Source organism: Triplophysa rosa, linkage group LG2 (genome assembly GCF_024868665.1).
Source record: "Triplophysa rosa linkage group LG2, Trosa_1v2, whole genome shotgun sequence".
NCBI lineage: Eukaryota > Metazoa > Chordata > Actinopteri > Cypriniformes > Nemacheilidae > Triplophysa > Triplophysa rosa.
The window spans coordinates 27467429-27484316 of record NC_079891.1 but is presented as its reverse complement, the minus strand read 5'-3'; the positions used below and the strand labels follow the sequence as shown (position 1 = coordinate 27484316).

General features: G+C 40.5%; 1 protein-coding gene across 5 annotated transcripts in view; it reads right to left on the bottom strand.

The window, feature by feature from the left end:
- gria3a (glutamate receptor, ionotropic, AMPA 3a) overlaps positions 1–16888 on the bottom strand; it is a 56492-nt gene that overhangs the window by 21852 nt on the left and 17752 nt on the right. For all 5 annotated transcript variants that reach the window (XR_008964560.1, XM_057355201.1, XM_057355195.1 and 2 more), the window contains exons 5-12: positions 12089–12142; positions 11847–12008; positions 10895–11062; positions 10547–10651; positions 9980–10087; positions 7394–7600; positions 5181–5554; positions 4230–4428 (exon numbers count right to left, since the gene is read on the bottom strand). Coding sequence is in view for 4 of the 5 variants with exons in the window: in XM_057355201.1 (XP_057211184.1) it covers positions 4230–4428; positions 5181–5554; positions 7394–7600; positions 9980–10087; positions 10547–10651; positions 10895–11062; positions 11847–12008; positions 12089–12142 (1377 nt within the window). In the remaining variant the exon portion in view is untranslated. The remainder of the gene's footprint in view (positions 1–4229; positions 4429–5180; positions 5555–7393; positions 7601–9979; positions 10088–10546; positions 10652–10894; positions 11063–11846; positions 12009–12088; positions 12143–16888) is intronic.

The window sequence follows — 16888 nt, the reverse complement described above, 5'->3', positions numbered from 1 at the left end:
AGCTCCAGCAGGGCAGCCTCTGAAGAGCCTTTTCTTTCCATTTCTGGGGGTCTTGTCTTCTGTTACGGTTCCAGTAGATAAGGAGACGAAGGTAATCCACAGTGATAATATATTTAATGAAAGCACTCGATACAAATAAACAGAACTCCAAGAAAGCAGTTACAACACAGTAGACAAGACAAAGAACAAATGAAAAAGGCAGTGGCTAAATAGTGTACAAGTGATGACGATAACAACTAACAGGTGCGAGTTAAACAAATGAGGTACAGGTAAGGGATCGTGGCAAAATTAAGTCCCATGGCAAAACCGGAGAAAACTAAATAGGGAAACAGACGTAAATGTGACACAATGTATGTAGGCCCGCTCTGTATGTAGATAGAAATAGTTTATTCTAATGTAATAATAACATAACTGTTTATTACATAAGGTGTTTATACACCTATGAAGACATTGTTTTGTATATTATATTGCATTTCTGTCAATATATCATCAAAAAAATCCCATACTGCAACTTTAAGTCAAATCTTCATAAAGCTGAAGCTTCTTAAACCAAAATATTCTCAGTGTCCATCTCTTGCACGAGTAGCTATATATGGCCATAAGGCAGGCAGGATATCTCTAGAGAGAACACACACCTACGTTTATTAGGACAAACACACAGTAACGCTTTATAGGACACAGTTCTACACACATACACCCACACACATGGCACATATAAGTAGGTTACCTTGACCTCCAAACAGCTGGTATGTGTGTGAATGTGTGTGTATGTGTTACTTTTCCTGAGAGCTTTTCAGGGACAAAAAAAGTGGCGTGTTTTTAAAAACTCCCTCACACGTCTCCTGTGGCGCTAAAACAAATAAGCTTCAGGGTTCCAAATGTTTCAATTAATTTCAGATCGATCAATCTTTTTTTACATAACACACTAAACCTTTATCTAGTATCTTTTTTAAAGACCTAAAATAGATACTGTATGTTACTGCAAGTTTAACTTTCTTCCACAGAACACATATTTTGAAGAATGTTGTTAACTGGCAACCATTCACTTGCATTGGTTTTGTGTCCATACAATAGAAGTGAATGGGGGGGCCAGTGCTGTTCAGTTACCAACTTTCTTCGAAATATCTTCTTTTGTGTTCTGCAAAAGAAAGACATTCATAAAGGTTTGAAATGACAAGAGGGTAAATAAATTATGAAAGAATTCTCATTTTTGGGTGAACTATCACTTAAAATCATATAATAGTTGAGATCCCCTGCAGTACAGTACAGCCAATCTACTCTAAGGCATATGGAAATCAGAACTCACATCTACTGTCTAAGCATGATATTGAACAGCTGCAGTAGTGCACTATGAACACAAGGTGGAGACTATACCATCTCTCTTATCTCTCAAGGTGTCTGTAAGTCTCTCTTGTCAGTCTCTCTAGTCCAACCATGTGTCAGCTTCCCACCTGTCAACACTGTTCTAATTTAGTCAGCTATACGATGACAACTCACGTAAGGGAGAAGAGCAAAGGCCACCTCATTTCATGTGTTCTTTTTCTTTATCTCTGTCTCTTAACCATTGTATATTGACAGTGACGTGCGAGTAAGACTGTCTGAATATATGTGTGTGCTTTCACATTAGGACGTAATCATGACATTAAGGCAGAATGACAGGATGATCTCATCAGCAGTGGTGTATCTGGGTCATCCTAAAACTGACCTGTTCAACTGTCAGCTCAAACACACACACATATATAAAGACACACACATACACAAGTGCACACTCTCCCTCTGGCCATCTCGAATGAAAACAGTGTCTGGCTGAGATTCAGTAAAACATTTTTGAGGAGGTTGGAGGCTTTGCTGCGCTGCCTACAAACAAGCTGCAGGTTTGCTGTCGGGTCTAATATACCTCGCCCTGCCGACTTCTTCAGCATCAGCGTCTTTGCAAGGCATGTATTACATGGTGACAGGTCTACAAGACAATTAAGTTTGAGTGTCTGCTCAAGTTTAAGTTCTAAAAGTTACATGTTTTCGCTGTATCTCACTTTTTTAAATGTTGATGGCTGGGTATTTGACATACCCAATTCAATTCACTATACTGAGCTATGGAATCTGCAAATCTATTGTGTTGATGTATCTGGCTCAAATTAATTTACTTTTCTAGTCGGAAATCCACACGCCCAAACCACAAATCTTTTTTTTTTGGAATGTCTTTGGAATCGCCTACCATACAACTGAGCCACAGCTTTCCTTTAGCTTTTTTAGAGCACGGCACTAGCAACGCCAATGTCATGGGTTCGATCCCAGGGGATTGCACATAGTCAAAAACAAATGTATAGTACAATGCAATGTAAGTCACTTTGGATAAAAGCGTCTGCCAAATGCGTAAATGTAAGAATATGTGACCCTGGACCACAAAACCAGTCGGGTCAATTTTGTGAAAATGAGAATTATGAGAAAGCTAAATAAATAAGATTTACATTGATGTATGGTTTGTTAGGACAATATTTGGCTGAGACACAACTATTTGAACATTTTGAATCTGAGGAGGCAAAAAAATCGAAATATCGTGGAAATTGCCTTTAAAGTTGTCCATCAGAGGGGCTGCAGCAGGCCGTGGGCCAAGAAAAAACAATTTTGTTTAAATGTTCTCTATTGGCTTACCACTATAATGACGTTGTTGAGAGTAGATGAATCCAAAAGAGGAAATTCTAAGCTTTACATACAGCAAATTTGATTCTCTAAGAGCGGACAGCAATGAGTTAAGTTTGTAGGTGTGTTTCCGGCCATTTTTGTTTGCGATTTAGCTACATCCACTCACAAAAATAACGTTTTGATATATTTACATTAATATCCTAATGATTTTTGGCATAAAAGAAAAATCTATCATTTTGACCAGACAATGTATTGTATGTACAGTATGAGTCACGAATAGTATGTCCGAAACCTCAGTATGAAAATTAGGGCTGTGTAGTGGCAAGCAGTGTTGGGTAAGTGACTCTGAAAAAGTAATTAATTACTAGTTACTAATTACATATTCAATAATGTAATTAGATTACTGTACAAGTTACTCTCTTCAAAAAGTATTTAATTACTTATTACTAATTACTTTCTATATCCTACATCAACCTTGATGAGTTAAGTGATTCAAGGATAGACATGAAACGGCTCTTTTAATTCATTCAAATAAATAATATAAAACCACATAAAGTATTATTATTAATTACAAATGTGAGAATTATACATTAAAGCACGGATTTTAAAGTTAGACTTTGAATTTTGATGTCAATTCCTCTTCTGCACACACACATATTACACAAAGTATTTAGTTTAATTACATCAAAAGTAACTGTAATTAAATTACAGAAAAAATAAGAGTAATCCCTTACTTTACTTTTTCAAGGGAAAAGTAATTAAATTACAGTAACTAATTACTTAGTAACTAGTTACACCCAACACTGGTGGCAAGTGCCTCCCGATACGATACATAGCACGATAGATGGGTCACGATACAATATATTGCTATGTATTTCGATACGGTACACATTTGCGATATATTGCAATACTTTAAATAGAAAATGTAAAAAGTAGAGCTAGAAATACAACATGCTGTGCACCACTGTGCAGAGTGGCCATGATGTGCGATGCATGGACCTTTAGATCAGAGGTTTGGGTTCTCAAACTGTGGATTGCGCCCCTCAAGTGGGTAGCACAGGGGAATAAGGTGGCTCACGCAAGTCATTTGGCTGTTGTGGTGGATTACAGTTAAAACACTGAACATGGGCAGTATAAAACCCCTGGTTCATCCGTGCTGTAAATGCGCTGGTGTCACATCCGTGAAAGCACAATAAATGTCATTGTTACTTTTCTTAATAAACTTTTTGTCTAATGCACTGAAGTAGCCAAGTGACTTGTGTCATGACTTGCGAAGCCTACAAACAGCATTATTTTATATAACTCATTACTTATTTTGAAAACCAAAGCACACCCACACATCAGCTCTGAGAGCTCCAAGCGTTCTTATATTTTTCGCCATGCTCGCTTCCACTTACTTTTGGCCGTATGTATATGACATGATTTAAAAATATATATCGATAGTAGAGGTATCACTATAGTGAGAGATACCTCTATAACGCGATAGTTACATGTATCGATATTTTTGCATAGCCCTAATGAAAATAACGTTTTTTTCCTGGTTCTAATGAAATGTATATGTAACGACACATTTGATGGCATCTCACCCTGAAAAATTCTTTGGTGGAACCGGAGTCCAGTGTTCCATAGGCGATCTCGGTCTGCTTGGCGAGGTCTTCTGCGCTCTCTATAGGTGACACCATTCTTTCCACCGTCAGGAAAGCGGCCAGATTCGCAGTGTAGGATGAAATAATGATCAGAGTGAAGAACCACCACACACCCCCAACTATACGTCCAGACAAAGACCTGCGAGAGAAATAGCGGGAGAGCGAACAAATCCCCTCAAACCGATCAGTTAAGTAAAATGTTAACAATTAGCAATTGTCTCTAAATCCATAATGGTCGACAAAAAAGCAGCAAAACTTCATGCAACTGACAAAACTCAGTCACAGCTGTGTTGGGATAGATCTGTCTCATGAGAGGCAGCAGAGGGATAAAGATGAGAACGTGGTCACAAAGACCACATCAAGAATGAAAGACTGGATTCCAGCAGATAATAAAAGTGGAAAATTGTGAGTTCAAGGAAAATGAATGTATGTATGAATGATGACAGATCATCTTGATCGAATGAGTGAAGAGGGCTGACACTTCTCCACTGAAACAGTTTATAAGCACCAAACTGCTGACGGTAAAATAGAGACATGCAGCAAAAACACGATAGCCCTCCAAGAAACAGAGAGATAAAGAGTGAGTGAAAGAGAGACAATCTGTACATGTTACAGTCAACACATGGTGAATATAAATTATTTTAGTTGGTGCCCTGCATCACTTACATCAAAAGAAAGAGGCGATAAAGAAACTCTTGTGGTGACAAGTGTTGTGATAACTAAGACAATGTGATTGTGAGTGAAAGATGAACAAGTGATGAGAAAATGAAGTGATAAAGCCACCCCAAATAGAATAACATATATGCACCATGAAAGACAAAACGACCATAAAATGCATAGATGAGGGGAGAGACAAAGATGGAGATGTAATAATGGGCCAAATGCACCAACCTTGGCGAGATATCGCATCCTTGCTGCATGAAAGCTCCAAGTGAGAACCAGAGACTGTTAAAGATGCCGAAGTCGTTGGGCGGGTCGGGTGGCGTCTGTGGATCCTTCACTTCTTCGTTTTCATCCAGGTGCCATTCGTACGGACTAAAACGACTCACCAGGAAGAGAACCACGCTGACACCGATGTAGGCAAACACAATGCACATCCAGATCTCATACGCCAGCGGGTCCAGGAAGGAAAAGACTCCGGGCTTGGACTTCTGTGGTTTCTTGATCATGATGGAAATGCCCAGACTCATGAAGGGCTTGGAGAAATCTATCACCTCCTCTCGTACCAGGGTTATAGTGAGGGGAGCCACAGCTATATCTGCTCTCTGGAAATATGGAATACAGTAAATCTTAGTTGAACAGATGGGAAAACCAAAGCAATGTTGTGGTACGATAATGGAAATGTGATGAATGGCCTGGCTTTGAGACAAATTATTTTTATATAAATCATTTTTAAATCTTTGTGTTAAAGACCTCATGAAATCAAAATGAGTTTTTGTGGTTTTCATGCGTGTTAGCCTTGAGGCCACATTTGTTTTGTATGCAGTTGCTAACTGGTATTTTTTATGGAAAACAGACCAAAAAATTATTAAAAATAAATATTGATCTCTAAAGGCACATACGTTAATGTGGGAAAGAAAATGCACGTCCGAAATTGTTTTGGGTCTTTATGCGTCACAAGGGCAGCTGGTTCACATTTTACATTTAAATCTGTACTGAAGGTGTTACCATGTACAGTACTTCTGTCCTATAATCCCTTCTTGTCTCAATTTTCTTGCAAACGCAACCAGAGCTCAACACAGTTTTGATGATTAAATTTAAAATTAAACTTTTTAATAAAACTGTGTATTATAAGATCAAGTCAGTAAAAAAAGGATGCAGATAAACAGCCTTCAATGATATGCATTTGATTAGGGGTGACCCCGAATAGTCGAAGATTCGATAGGAGAAGCCTGATTCGACTAATAATCTCACAGTTGAATCTTCGCACAGGTGTTATGCAGTGGGGATCATGCCATTTTTGTTATTTGGTCAGTGGCGTAGCACGGACTGCACCACCAAAAATATTATTCATGATGTAAAGAAATGGGACATTTTAGGGTTGGGTACCGAAACCCCCGGCGCATATGAGCGTAAAGAACATGCTGTATTCCTGTTTGTTCAAAATAATTCATTATTATCTCTAGTAGTTTTAAAAATAGTTTTGAGGCAAGATATGGTCTAGTAAGCGGCACAGCATTGTTATGTGATGTTTAAGGAAAATGTCGATAATTTTACTATTTTTGGCTTGTGTTTTGAATATGCTTCCCTGCATTTCAGAAATTTTGCCTAAACACAATTCTGATTCGACTATGTAAATCCTTAGTCGGGGACACCCCTTCATCTGATATATTAAAGGGACAGTTCACCCAAAAATGAAAATCTGTCTTAATATACTCACCCCCGAGTTGTTCCAAATCTGTATTCATTTCTTTGTTCTGATGAACGCAGAGAAAGATATTTGGAAGAATGCTTGTAACCAAACAGCTCTGGGGCACCATTAACTACCATAGTATAAAAAATTACAATGGTCAAAAGTGACCCAGAAGTGTTTGCTTTTTTTTACTTTTTTCACAGTCTTCAAAATATATTATTTTGTGTTCATCTAACAAATACATTTATTAAGCCATTTTTCCTACTACGGTAGTCAATGGTGCGCCAGAACTGTTTGTTTACAAACATTCTTCCATATATCTATATGTGCTTTTAAGCTATTAAGGTACACTCCTTAGGTGCAAAAGTGTACTTTTTGATGGGGTACCACTTTTGTACCTTTTTCTGACAGTGTACCAACTGGGTTGAGCTGATTTTTATGTACATAAAATGACTGCAGTATGGGTACAGTTAAATTAAATTTGTTCCTAAATGTATCACTTAAGAACATTGACCACAACCAAGACTTGGGTGACTTCAGCAACACCATGACACTACAAATATCATTTTAAAATCACACGAATGTCAAAATAAAATCACCAGAAGGTTGAAAACAACAGCAAGCAGTAAACAGCTGTTTGACTTTTATTTTGACAGTGATGTCTGTGATTTTATTTGGGGTCTTCTAAGTGTTGCTGGCTTCACACAGCTATCATCCCACCCTCCCACTTTCCCATCTTTCTAACACTCACCCCATATACCAACTCCCCCACCATGCCATTCCAGGTCTTGGTTTCGGGGTCGCGAGCTCCGTACTTTCCATCGGCCACAATAGACAGTTTGTACTTTATGCCCACGTGCTTGGCGATTTCTGATGCCAAGTCTACACAGTAGCCCTCATATCGATCATTGCCTTCCATCTGCATATAATTCCTCTTGTACATTACGTATGGAGCTTCCTGTTAACCAAATCATATCAGCTTCAGTTGACTCGCACCCAAAAACATTCACAAACATATAGACGAAACTATTACTCTATATGAAACCATGCTTACATGTCTTTCACACACATACTCTTCACTCGTTTCACTCATAAACATGCAAAATGTGTCTCATAACAACAATGTGACCAACAGACAATGTGCCAAACAAAGCTAGGGTGGCAGTGAAAGGTTGATTTTACTTAAAACTGGGTTTGGGGTTTAGACTCGCTATAAATTCTAGATTCCCCATGTAGAGTGGGAGAATTACATGGGTGTAGTGAGCTAGTTGCAGGTACACCTATTAGGGGACATTGCTAGTCTAAAGCAAGCCAGGCCGGGGGGGGGGTTGTCACTCACATGTACATGTACAGTGCATGCAGGAAGAGTGCTAAAAAGGAAGCAGATGTTTTCTCACATCTGTGTGGAACTTTGTAACAAACTCTCTTGTCATAACACCAAATATAAGCAAAATTGGAACTCAACAATTTTTTCTTAAAATATTATCAGATTAAACTTCAACAGCTTCATCTTTAAAGTCAACATCACCATCAGATAAATCTCCTAATTCAAGCCAAAATGTTAATATGGCTTGCCAATTATTTTAAACATAGACTTTCTGTATTCTCCCTTACTTTTCACTGCCAGTTTTATGATTTATATATATACAAGCACATCTGCTTAATCTGTGCAGAAAAAATATTATTTTCACATACGCCATCAGACCCTGACTCCTACTTTCACTTTCTGAATCTACCTATGAGGTCATCGTAGGCAGAGTCAGAAAAATGCTGTCATCTCCTTTAAATGCAACATAGGGCGAACCTTATGGTACATTTAAATATGACTTTCCTCCTCTGACTAACTAAATGAAGGGACATCCTGATATGTTCACTTATGGCAGTCTAACCTTATCAAAAATGTTTGCTTAAAAGTTCCTAGGTTCATTACTAAGTTTATTCTTTTCACCAAGGTTTGATTTCTGGGACCTTCAGGTTATATGTCATTTAAATGATTATTTAGCATATTCACCCTTTGATTAATATTCCTTAAGTATTGTCTTCAGTCCTCACCTCAGATCCCCGCCCTATCCCACCTGCCCTGAGGTTTTCAGATTAAATTTTCTAATGAAGAGATTACGATTATGATTATGAAACTCGCTTAATGCCCAGATATAACCACTGTCTAGTTCTTTAATTCCAGCATTTTGCTGATTTTGTTTAAAAACATGTCAACGTAACATGTCAAGTATGCATAACATTTCCACCTGCCTTAACTTGGTGCATGTCTTTCATAAAATGTTCACAGTTCATTTGAGTTTCTTTGCTGTGTTTACATTTAATTTAATAATTCTTGAACATTTTTGGATTGTGGACCACTTAAGCAGTAAAACCACCTAACAGTCTAGTTCTAAGGGAAAGATGCTTCCCCAAAACATTACCTTCAGTTTTTATTAGTCTATAAATAATCTTTACCTCATACCCTATATCTTGAAATAGCCTGACTTTTATTTTATAATCCGCACGTTTTGCTTTTCTTTCGTTAAAATAAACTATACATCTACATTTAGCAAATGCACCAAAATGTCCAAACAATGTTTTAAATGAGTCAATTATTTCATATTTTTGTTCATTCAAAACTGACAGACAAGTTTGAGCGCCACTCATTTAATTGCTATCTGTACTGTGAACTTTAGTAATATTAACTATTATTCACATCACAGGCTTCTGCGCTTCTCTGGTCCACTTCCCTCACATTTATCACATCACCGACTCCCTGCTGGGACAATATAGCCATTGTTTAGGAAGCTTAATGAGAACTGTCTGCACCATTAAGGCTCTCTCTGATTGGACAGCTGGAAATTAAAAACAGGCCCTCAGCCGGGTAATGCAGAGCTCAGAGGATACAAAATAAAGACCAGGTGCTCAACAACCTTTTCTCAACATTTCAAACCAAGTGTGAGAAAACCATCGGCCATTTCCATCACGCGTGTCTTTTCGCATTCTGCTGTTTGCATTCAGCCCACCGTCTGAGGCAGTGTTAATACTTACGTTTGGCGAAGTGTAAGAACAGAAGAGAGAGGGAGAATCTAACCTACTTCTTACCAAAGCCAGTATTGTGATGTCACTGCTACAACAGGCCACCGGGATGGAACTGAAAATGCTTTGGCACTCACACGGATACAGTTGAAACACTCTTCTGTGATCGACTGTTTCAACATGTAGTGAATGAGTGCAAAGCAACTCAAACGAAAAAAACGTTCTGCCCCCCCAGGATGCAATGCAAAGGTGACACTAAACCTGAGAGGGCAGAAGGATCATGGTTCAGCATATTTACAAGCAACTTTAGGTAGTGTACCATAATAGTAGTGACCACAATGGTTCTGTTTTCCACAGAGGAGGATTCGTTGGTAACCTGCTGCTCCACTATATAAACAAATTTCTCATACTCGTTCCAGTAGCCAATCTGCAAAGGACAAAAACAACAGCGGTTGATAAACAATTAACCAACAGGAATACAGAAAGAAGCGACACAGCACAAATGAAAAGGAAAATGAAATGGTTTTTGGGTATGAGTGCAGGTTGGGCAATGTTCCAGTTATTCCCAAGCACGAAATCTTAAGTGGAAGTATCAAACCAAAAATGTTTTGACGGCGTGACAGTCCTGTCTCTCTTACTTTGATCCCTAGGCAAGATTAGATACAACATAAAAAAATCTTCGATATAAGTGTAAGACGTGTTTGACTAGTCATACGGTTTTGTTCAGTGTTCAGAGACTAACATGGAAATTGATTTGGATGGATTTCTTTCACAGGGTTTTAGGCAAAAATCTTTTGGTTCCTGAGATGAGAGACAATCATGCTTTGAACAATGCAAGAATTTACTTATGTAAATGTTCTGATACTGTCCTCCAAGATCCACAAACCTTTCTGGCTCCTCCAGGTTTCGTTTCATAAACATCAATGGTGTAATTCAATCGTCGTCCGAATGAATCAAACTGAATATTTCCCGTCATTCCCTGAACCTGCACCTGCGGGATGAACGCAGACAGGAAGAACAGTAATACCCACAAACTAACAACCACAACAAAAAATACAATCCCGACATTATTACACAAAAGAAGCACAAATCATCATCAATCCAACATTTATAAATACAAACAATGCTGTACATTTACAATCAATAAATAACCAAAATCTTTTTTTCTAACATTCAGAGGACATCACTCTAGGTTAGTATTGTCTGGTTGAGGTCCTTTCTGGACCTCTCCTACCATTTTGAGAGCTCTTTCAATGTCGATTCCCTGGCTCCACGGAACAGCTGGATTGGCGAGGCAATCGCCCGCGCTCCCTCGGCGGGAAATATCTACGCGCTGTCGTCTCAAATACCGAAATGCCTCAGCTATTACCAGGATGGCATCGTGAGTCAGGGCAGAGGTGTACTAAACATTAAAAACAAACAGATACAGCTTAAAGGGATAGTTTTCCAAAAATGAAAATTCTGTCATCATTTACTCACGTCAGCGTAATTTCATACCTGTACTGTATATATTACTTTGTTCCGATGAACACAAAGAAAGATATTTGGAAGAATGTTAGTCATTTTCAGTTCCGGGACATCATTGACTACCATAGTAGGAAGACTTATCATGTGTTCAACAACAAAAAAACACAATATTTTTTTTCCTACTATGGTAGTGGATGATGTCCCAGAACTGAAAATTGCAAACATTCTTCCAAATATCTTTCTCTGTGTTCATCAGAACAAAGAAATGTATACAGGTTTGAAACAACCTGAGGGTGAGTAAATGATGGCAGATTTTTCATTTTTGGATGACCTATCCCTTTAAAAAGGGCAGGGATGCATCAGTATACAAACAGAAAAATTCAAAGAAAAATACGCAACACACCAACCGTAAAGAAACCTGACTGACAACTCAGAGCACTTCACTGCATTTTATTTGTAACTTCAAATGCAGATTTTGTGCCACCTCTGCTGTTAATAGATGACAACACTCGACAGAACAATTCATGAGACATGGAGAATTTCGTCCACACAGGCATGAAAAACGAGAGCCAGTTAATAAAACTACTGCATGAATTCTAAATTAAACTCATCAAAATATGTTACCATATATTACACGTAATATCGCACCACAAACATCCCACAAATAAACACATCACAAATGCACATAAATATGCATACAAATAAAGTGAGAAAGAGACCTTCAGCGGAGTGTTTGTAGACTCAGGAAACTCTCTCTCGTCGAGTCGGTCCCAGCGCTGGAGGAACTGCTGCACAATAGGACTATCAGGGTTTATGATTTGAAACCCGGTTATGTTTGCGCCACCCGAGAACACCTTATCCAGACTCATGTTAGAAAACCCCTGCAGAGGACAAAAGTCAAAGTGGGTCAAAGGGTCGTCCACAGAATAAGAAGATGAGCTCTGTGTCTGTGTTTTCTCACAAGATTAGCCAGGATGTAATGATATCCTCGGCTGTTCTTTCCTGAGAGCACGACCTGGACAAAAGAGCATTTCAAGCACTGTTGAGTGAGCTAGTAAAAATATTCATAATGAGAAGTATTAACAATAAAAAGCTATATAATGTATATGTTTGAAATATGTAAGCCTACATTCGTTCACTTGGGAATGTGAACACTTTATACTGTATTTAAACTACTACAGTTTTGTCATTTTCATTGAATTTATTTGACAGTCCTCGTGCTGTTACCAGTGTAAACAGTTTTGAACCCCTTCATTTTGTGCATTATATACTGTACTGTCATTTCGTTTTTGGACCTTTGTTCATTAAAAATTCCGGAATGACTGAGGAACCTGGCAAACAGCTATAACCCTGCTGAGCTAGAGGCACTTTTTTATTAATAGTTTTAATAATTGTTAACGTGCTAGGCTATGAATGACATTTTAAGGAGATTCAAATTTATGGCATTTTACCATGTCCCTGTTCCTTTCCCTTTTCCATTTATTTCACCTTCCTTAGGGAAATATTTATTCTGTGTGTCATTGAAAAGATTTCACTGTCAGGTTCATGGGATTTTGGGTACAGAAAAGGACAGATGCCAACAGCTGTAACCAGTCATGAGCAGTTAAAATAATTAGTACTTGCCAAAAAAGTCATTACCGCAACATTTTTTTACTATAACGGTACTGACTATGTCTAGCTCTTTAAAAAAAAGTTCCTGTTAAAATGCTGGAAATACTTGAAAAGTAAAAAAACACCATCTATATTCCATCACTGTATGGAAATTTGAATTTAAAATGTTTCCTAAACAGTAGGGATGTAACGATTCACCGTGAGCCGGTTGAAAATCGGTTATAATGAGCGACGATTCAAATCGGTTGAGGCTTGAACTGAATCACAATACATTCTTTGAACGGCAGGGGCCGCTATTTTCACTGCAAACCTAAACGTGGATGCTGATATTTCTTTAATGCAAAAAAATCCAAGAAAAGCACAATAAAACATTATTTTATCATACAAAGAAACGTGAAGCATTTAAGAAATAATGCAAGGGACGTTGTTCATTTCTAATTGGTTTCAACTCATTTTTTCAAAATAAATCGTGAGTAAATCGTGAATAAATCGCATCGTGAGATCAGAATCGTGAATCGCATCGCATCGTGAGCTGAGTGAATCGTTACATCCCTACTAAACAGCATAATAAGTCAATATTCACAGTCAATATACAGTACACTCTCCAAGGGCTGAAACGATTCCTCGAGTAATTCGAATACAAAAAATCATCGAGGCAAATTTTGTTGCCTCAAAGCTTTATTTAATCCATTTAACTACAGTACACACGGAGCACTGCGTTTCCCCACGGACCGTTATTACTGACGCACAGCCTGCTAAACTCTATTCATGTTACAGGGCTCTCGCATTCACCATGAGACACACGCATTTTAGTCTGTTCACACACTCACATGTATTTCTCATGCTGATAAATAAGTGATAGCTTATTGAAATGGTGAACTGCTATTTTACTTAGTTTTAGTCTATTTTGCGAGTGAAACTTGTTTTCCGGCTGCATTGAATCTATAAAACTAGATTCGGACTAACGTTAGTGGATGCCGAATCCTGTTATTTACACGTCATCTGGCTGTTCTGCGTGTCTGAGTGAATTCAGAGTTGCTCTGAGAGTTTATTTCAGAACATTTTACTGAGTGAAGCTAACACACTAAAAAATAAGCGTCTTCCGACGACCTGCCAAAATAAAAGTCCGGTTAATTCGGTATTTTTATGTGATAGTAAAAAATAAACTAAAACTAAATAAACTAAATGCATCATGCATAAGCTGAAGTTAGTTGTTTACCTTTGAAATTATTCTTTCTATTTTTATTAAGATAAAAGTTAAACATTATTTATACATTTGTATTAGGCCTATATTGCGTTTCAAATTTAATATGGCAATGGAATGTACTAAATGGGTTTAGTTTTCACAGATATTAATGTATGCAATTTTAGCAATAAATATATTAATTTTTCTAAAAAGGAAACAAATTAGTTGTTCATTTTAAGAGACCTGTCTTATTTTCTCTTGTATATTTAGTGATGCTTTGAAAAAGCATAACTAATGTTATTCGAACATACATACTTATAATTATTCTTGTTCCGCCAAAAGTTTGGCACGCTACTTGTCCCGCAGCTTTTGACGTAGACCCATGAATGAATACGTCACATCGACGGGCCTATTCGGGAATGGTGTGCTATGACTTTTATAAGCGATCGGGTGGGGGAGGGTGCGATAGGGGGGGCGAAAAACCACCCGAAAAATCCCATTGATTTAACATTGCGCCCAACTTTGAGGGATCGTAGCTCCGAGCGAGGATATCGTAGAAACATGAAAATAATACACGATTTGAAGGGGTTCTCTATCATCATCTCGTTTCGAGGTCCACCTATGGGAACGGCATCCGTACCTGACCTCTGTAGAAGCATCCAATTGCACCAAGTCTGGCTAGACAGACAGGAGCGTGAGCCCTATGCCAGGTGAGGACCCGCCCCCTCACCTAATGCATAAAAGCTACTGCACGCGCTACCTTTCCTCAGTTGACATTCGCTTCTCGCGACCTCTTTGCTACGCAGCTTTACTGTGCTTGTCCTACTTCACTTGGCCTATAGAAGGACATATCTCCGATCAGCCTTCGCCAGGCGTGTTGTCAGGATTGACGGTTGGTTGCTATTTATCTTTGATTGGTCAGCTTGCCACCCACGCTCGCCATCCTTTCTGTTACCAGGCTGCCCGCCTGTTTCTCCGCATGGATAAACGATCTGCTCCCCCATCGGACCCACAGTCGCGTGCATGCCCTGCCGCCTGTGGCTCCCTTATCGCCGCAAGGGATACCCATCCCTACTGCCTCATGTGTATGGGGTTTAAACACGCCGAGGAAGCACTTTTGCTGCCGGAAAACTGCAGCCATTGCCTGGCCCTGCCTAAGAAGCTTCTCAGGCGCCGGCTTAAGATTGCCTCTACCCAGGGCGCCGAAGAACAGTGCGACTCGGATGCTGAGGCGGTCGATTGCGGGACAGCTCTGGTGGCAGAGTCTGCCGTCTCTCAGTTGGGCCGACCAGGCCGATGAGAGCTTACTCGACGATATCCTACCCGGGGTTTCGTCGTTTCATGGTGAGCCTGCCGGCTCGGGTGAAGATGAAGATCCCTCTTTGCTCGATGGCTCGGAGGACGAGGACACCACCCCGTCCGTCCAGGCTACTCCGGTTAGCGGCGTGGCTGCACAACCACACACGATCCTCCTCGAGGTGTGTGAGTGAGCGGCCGCTCGGCTCGGCATCGATTGGCCGGCGCTCTGGAATACCGCCGATCAGGAGAGGGACATCTACGACGGCAAACTCCTCGGCCCCCCGGCCGGTTCGCGGAAACAGCTCTTGCCGATTGTCCCAGCGTGCGCTAAGCACATGCACCAAGCACATGCACCATTTTTGGAACGACCCGCTCGACCTGAAGCATGGCTTAACGGGTCTGGAGGTTAAGAATATGGCATCGCTCGGTATGGGTGACCCTCCCGCTATCGAGCCGTCCATCGCTAGACACCTCAGCCCCTCTCAGGGAGGTCTTCTGGCTCCCCCCAAGCCAGCACTCCCGAACAAGATAGACCGCTTTACGGTTTCGGTTTTTCAGACCTCGTACAAAGCGTCTGCTCTGTCGGTTCGAGCGCTAAATGTTTCCTCCCTCCTCTCAGCCTACCAGGCTGAGTTATTGGAGGACATGGGTAAGCACCTGGATAAAGGTTCCCCATCGCCTACTCTCTGGAAAGAGATCGTCACTGTTAATGACCTGGTTCTGCGCAATGCCGTATGGCCGTCCAGGCCAGCGGACGTTCTATGGCTCTTTCAGTTACGGGGGAACGCGCCCTCTGGCTAAATCTCTTTGGTCTGCCCGACAGTGAGAAAAGGCACATTGCAGGAGCCCCGGTGGAGCCTGGCCAGGCTCTCTTCGGTCTGGCGGTTGCCCTTATGCAGCAGCACTGTGATGATAAGAAGAAGGAGGATGAGGCGTTTAAGCTGTGCTTGCCTAGGAAGACTGCTCCACGCCAGGCTCCCTCTCGTCCCCCTCAGGCCCCGGCCTCAAATCGGCCGTTTGATAATGCGGCCAAACACAAGTCCCGCAACAGGCAACCCAGCCTGCAGCCTAGCCAGCAGACTAACCAGCTACCTAAGACCTGGGGTAAGTCATCTTATGCTGCAGCTGCAGCAAAGAAGCCCCCTAACCCCACCACTTCGGATGGGAAACGCAAGAGGCATACCTGATATGCCCCTTCAGGGGCTTCTTGGTCCAGTTTCACGGGCGGCCAGCCCATTGTACGTAAGTTTGAGTTTTCTTCCCCCTTTACCCAAGATGAGAAAGTTCTCAACCCAAGGGCCCCTTTTTCCGTGTTCGGGTGCCCACCCTCACATGCCACAAGTTCAGGTGTTCCCCATACACTATCCCCCTCACCAGCTCCCTGTTCCAGAGCTAGAGGGAAAATCAATGGTGATAAGTGCCCTGCCGGTGTTGAAAAGTGCTCTACCAAAGCCTCTTCACAGTTTGCACAAATCACCCCTCATACACTCAATAAAGGCTTCGGCCCCGCTGTGTGTTTCGAAAATAAAAAACCTGAATCAAAACCAAACACCAAGAGTAAACGCTCTGCTCTCCGCAGCCGTTTCTCCGATGTCCTGCATGTTGCCACCAGTCTGTCCACTAGATGGCGCCATTGCACCACGAATGAGCAGTCCGGCCGTGCCG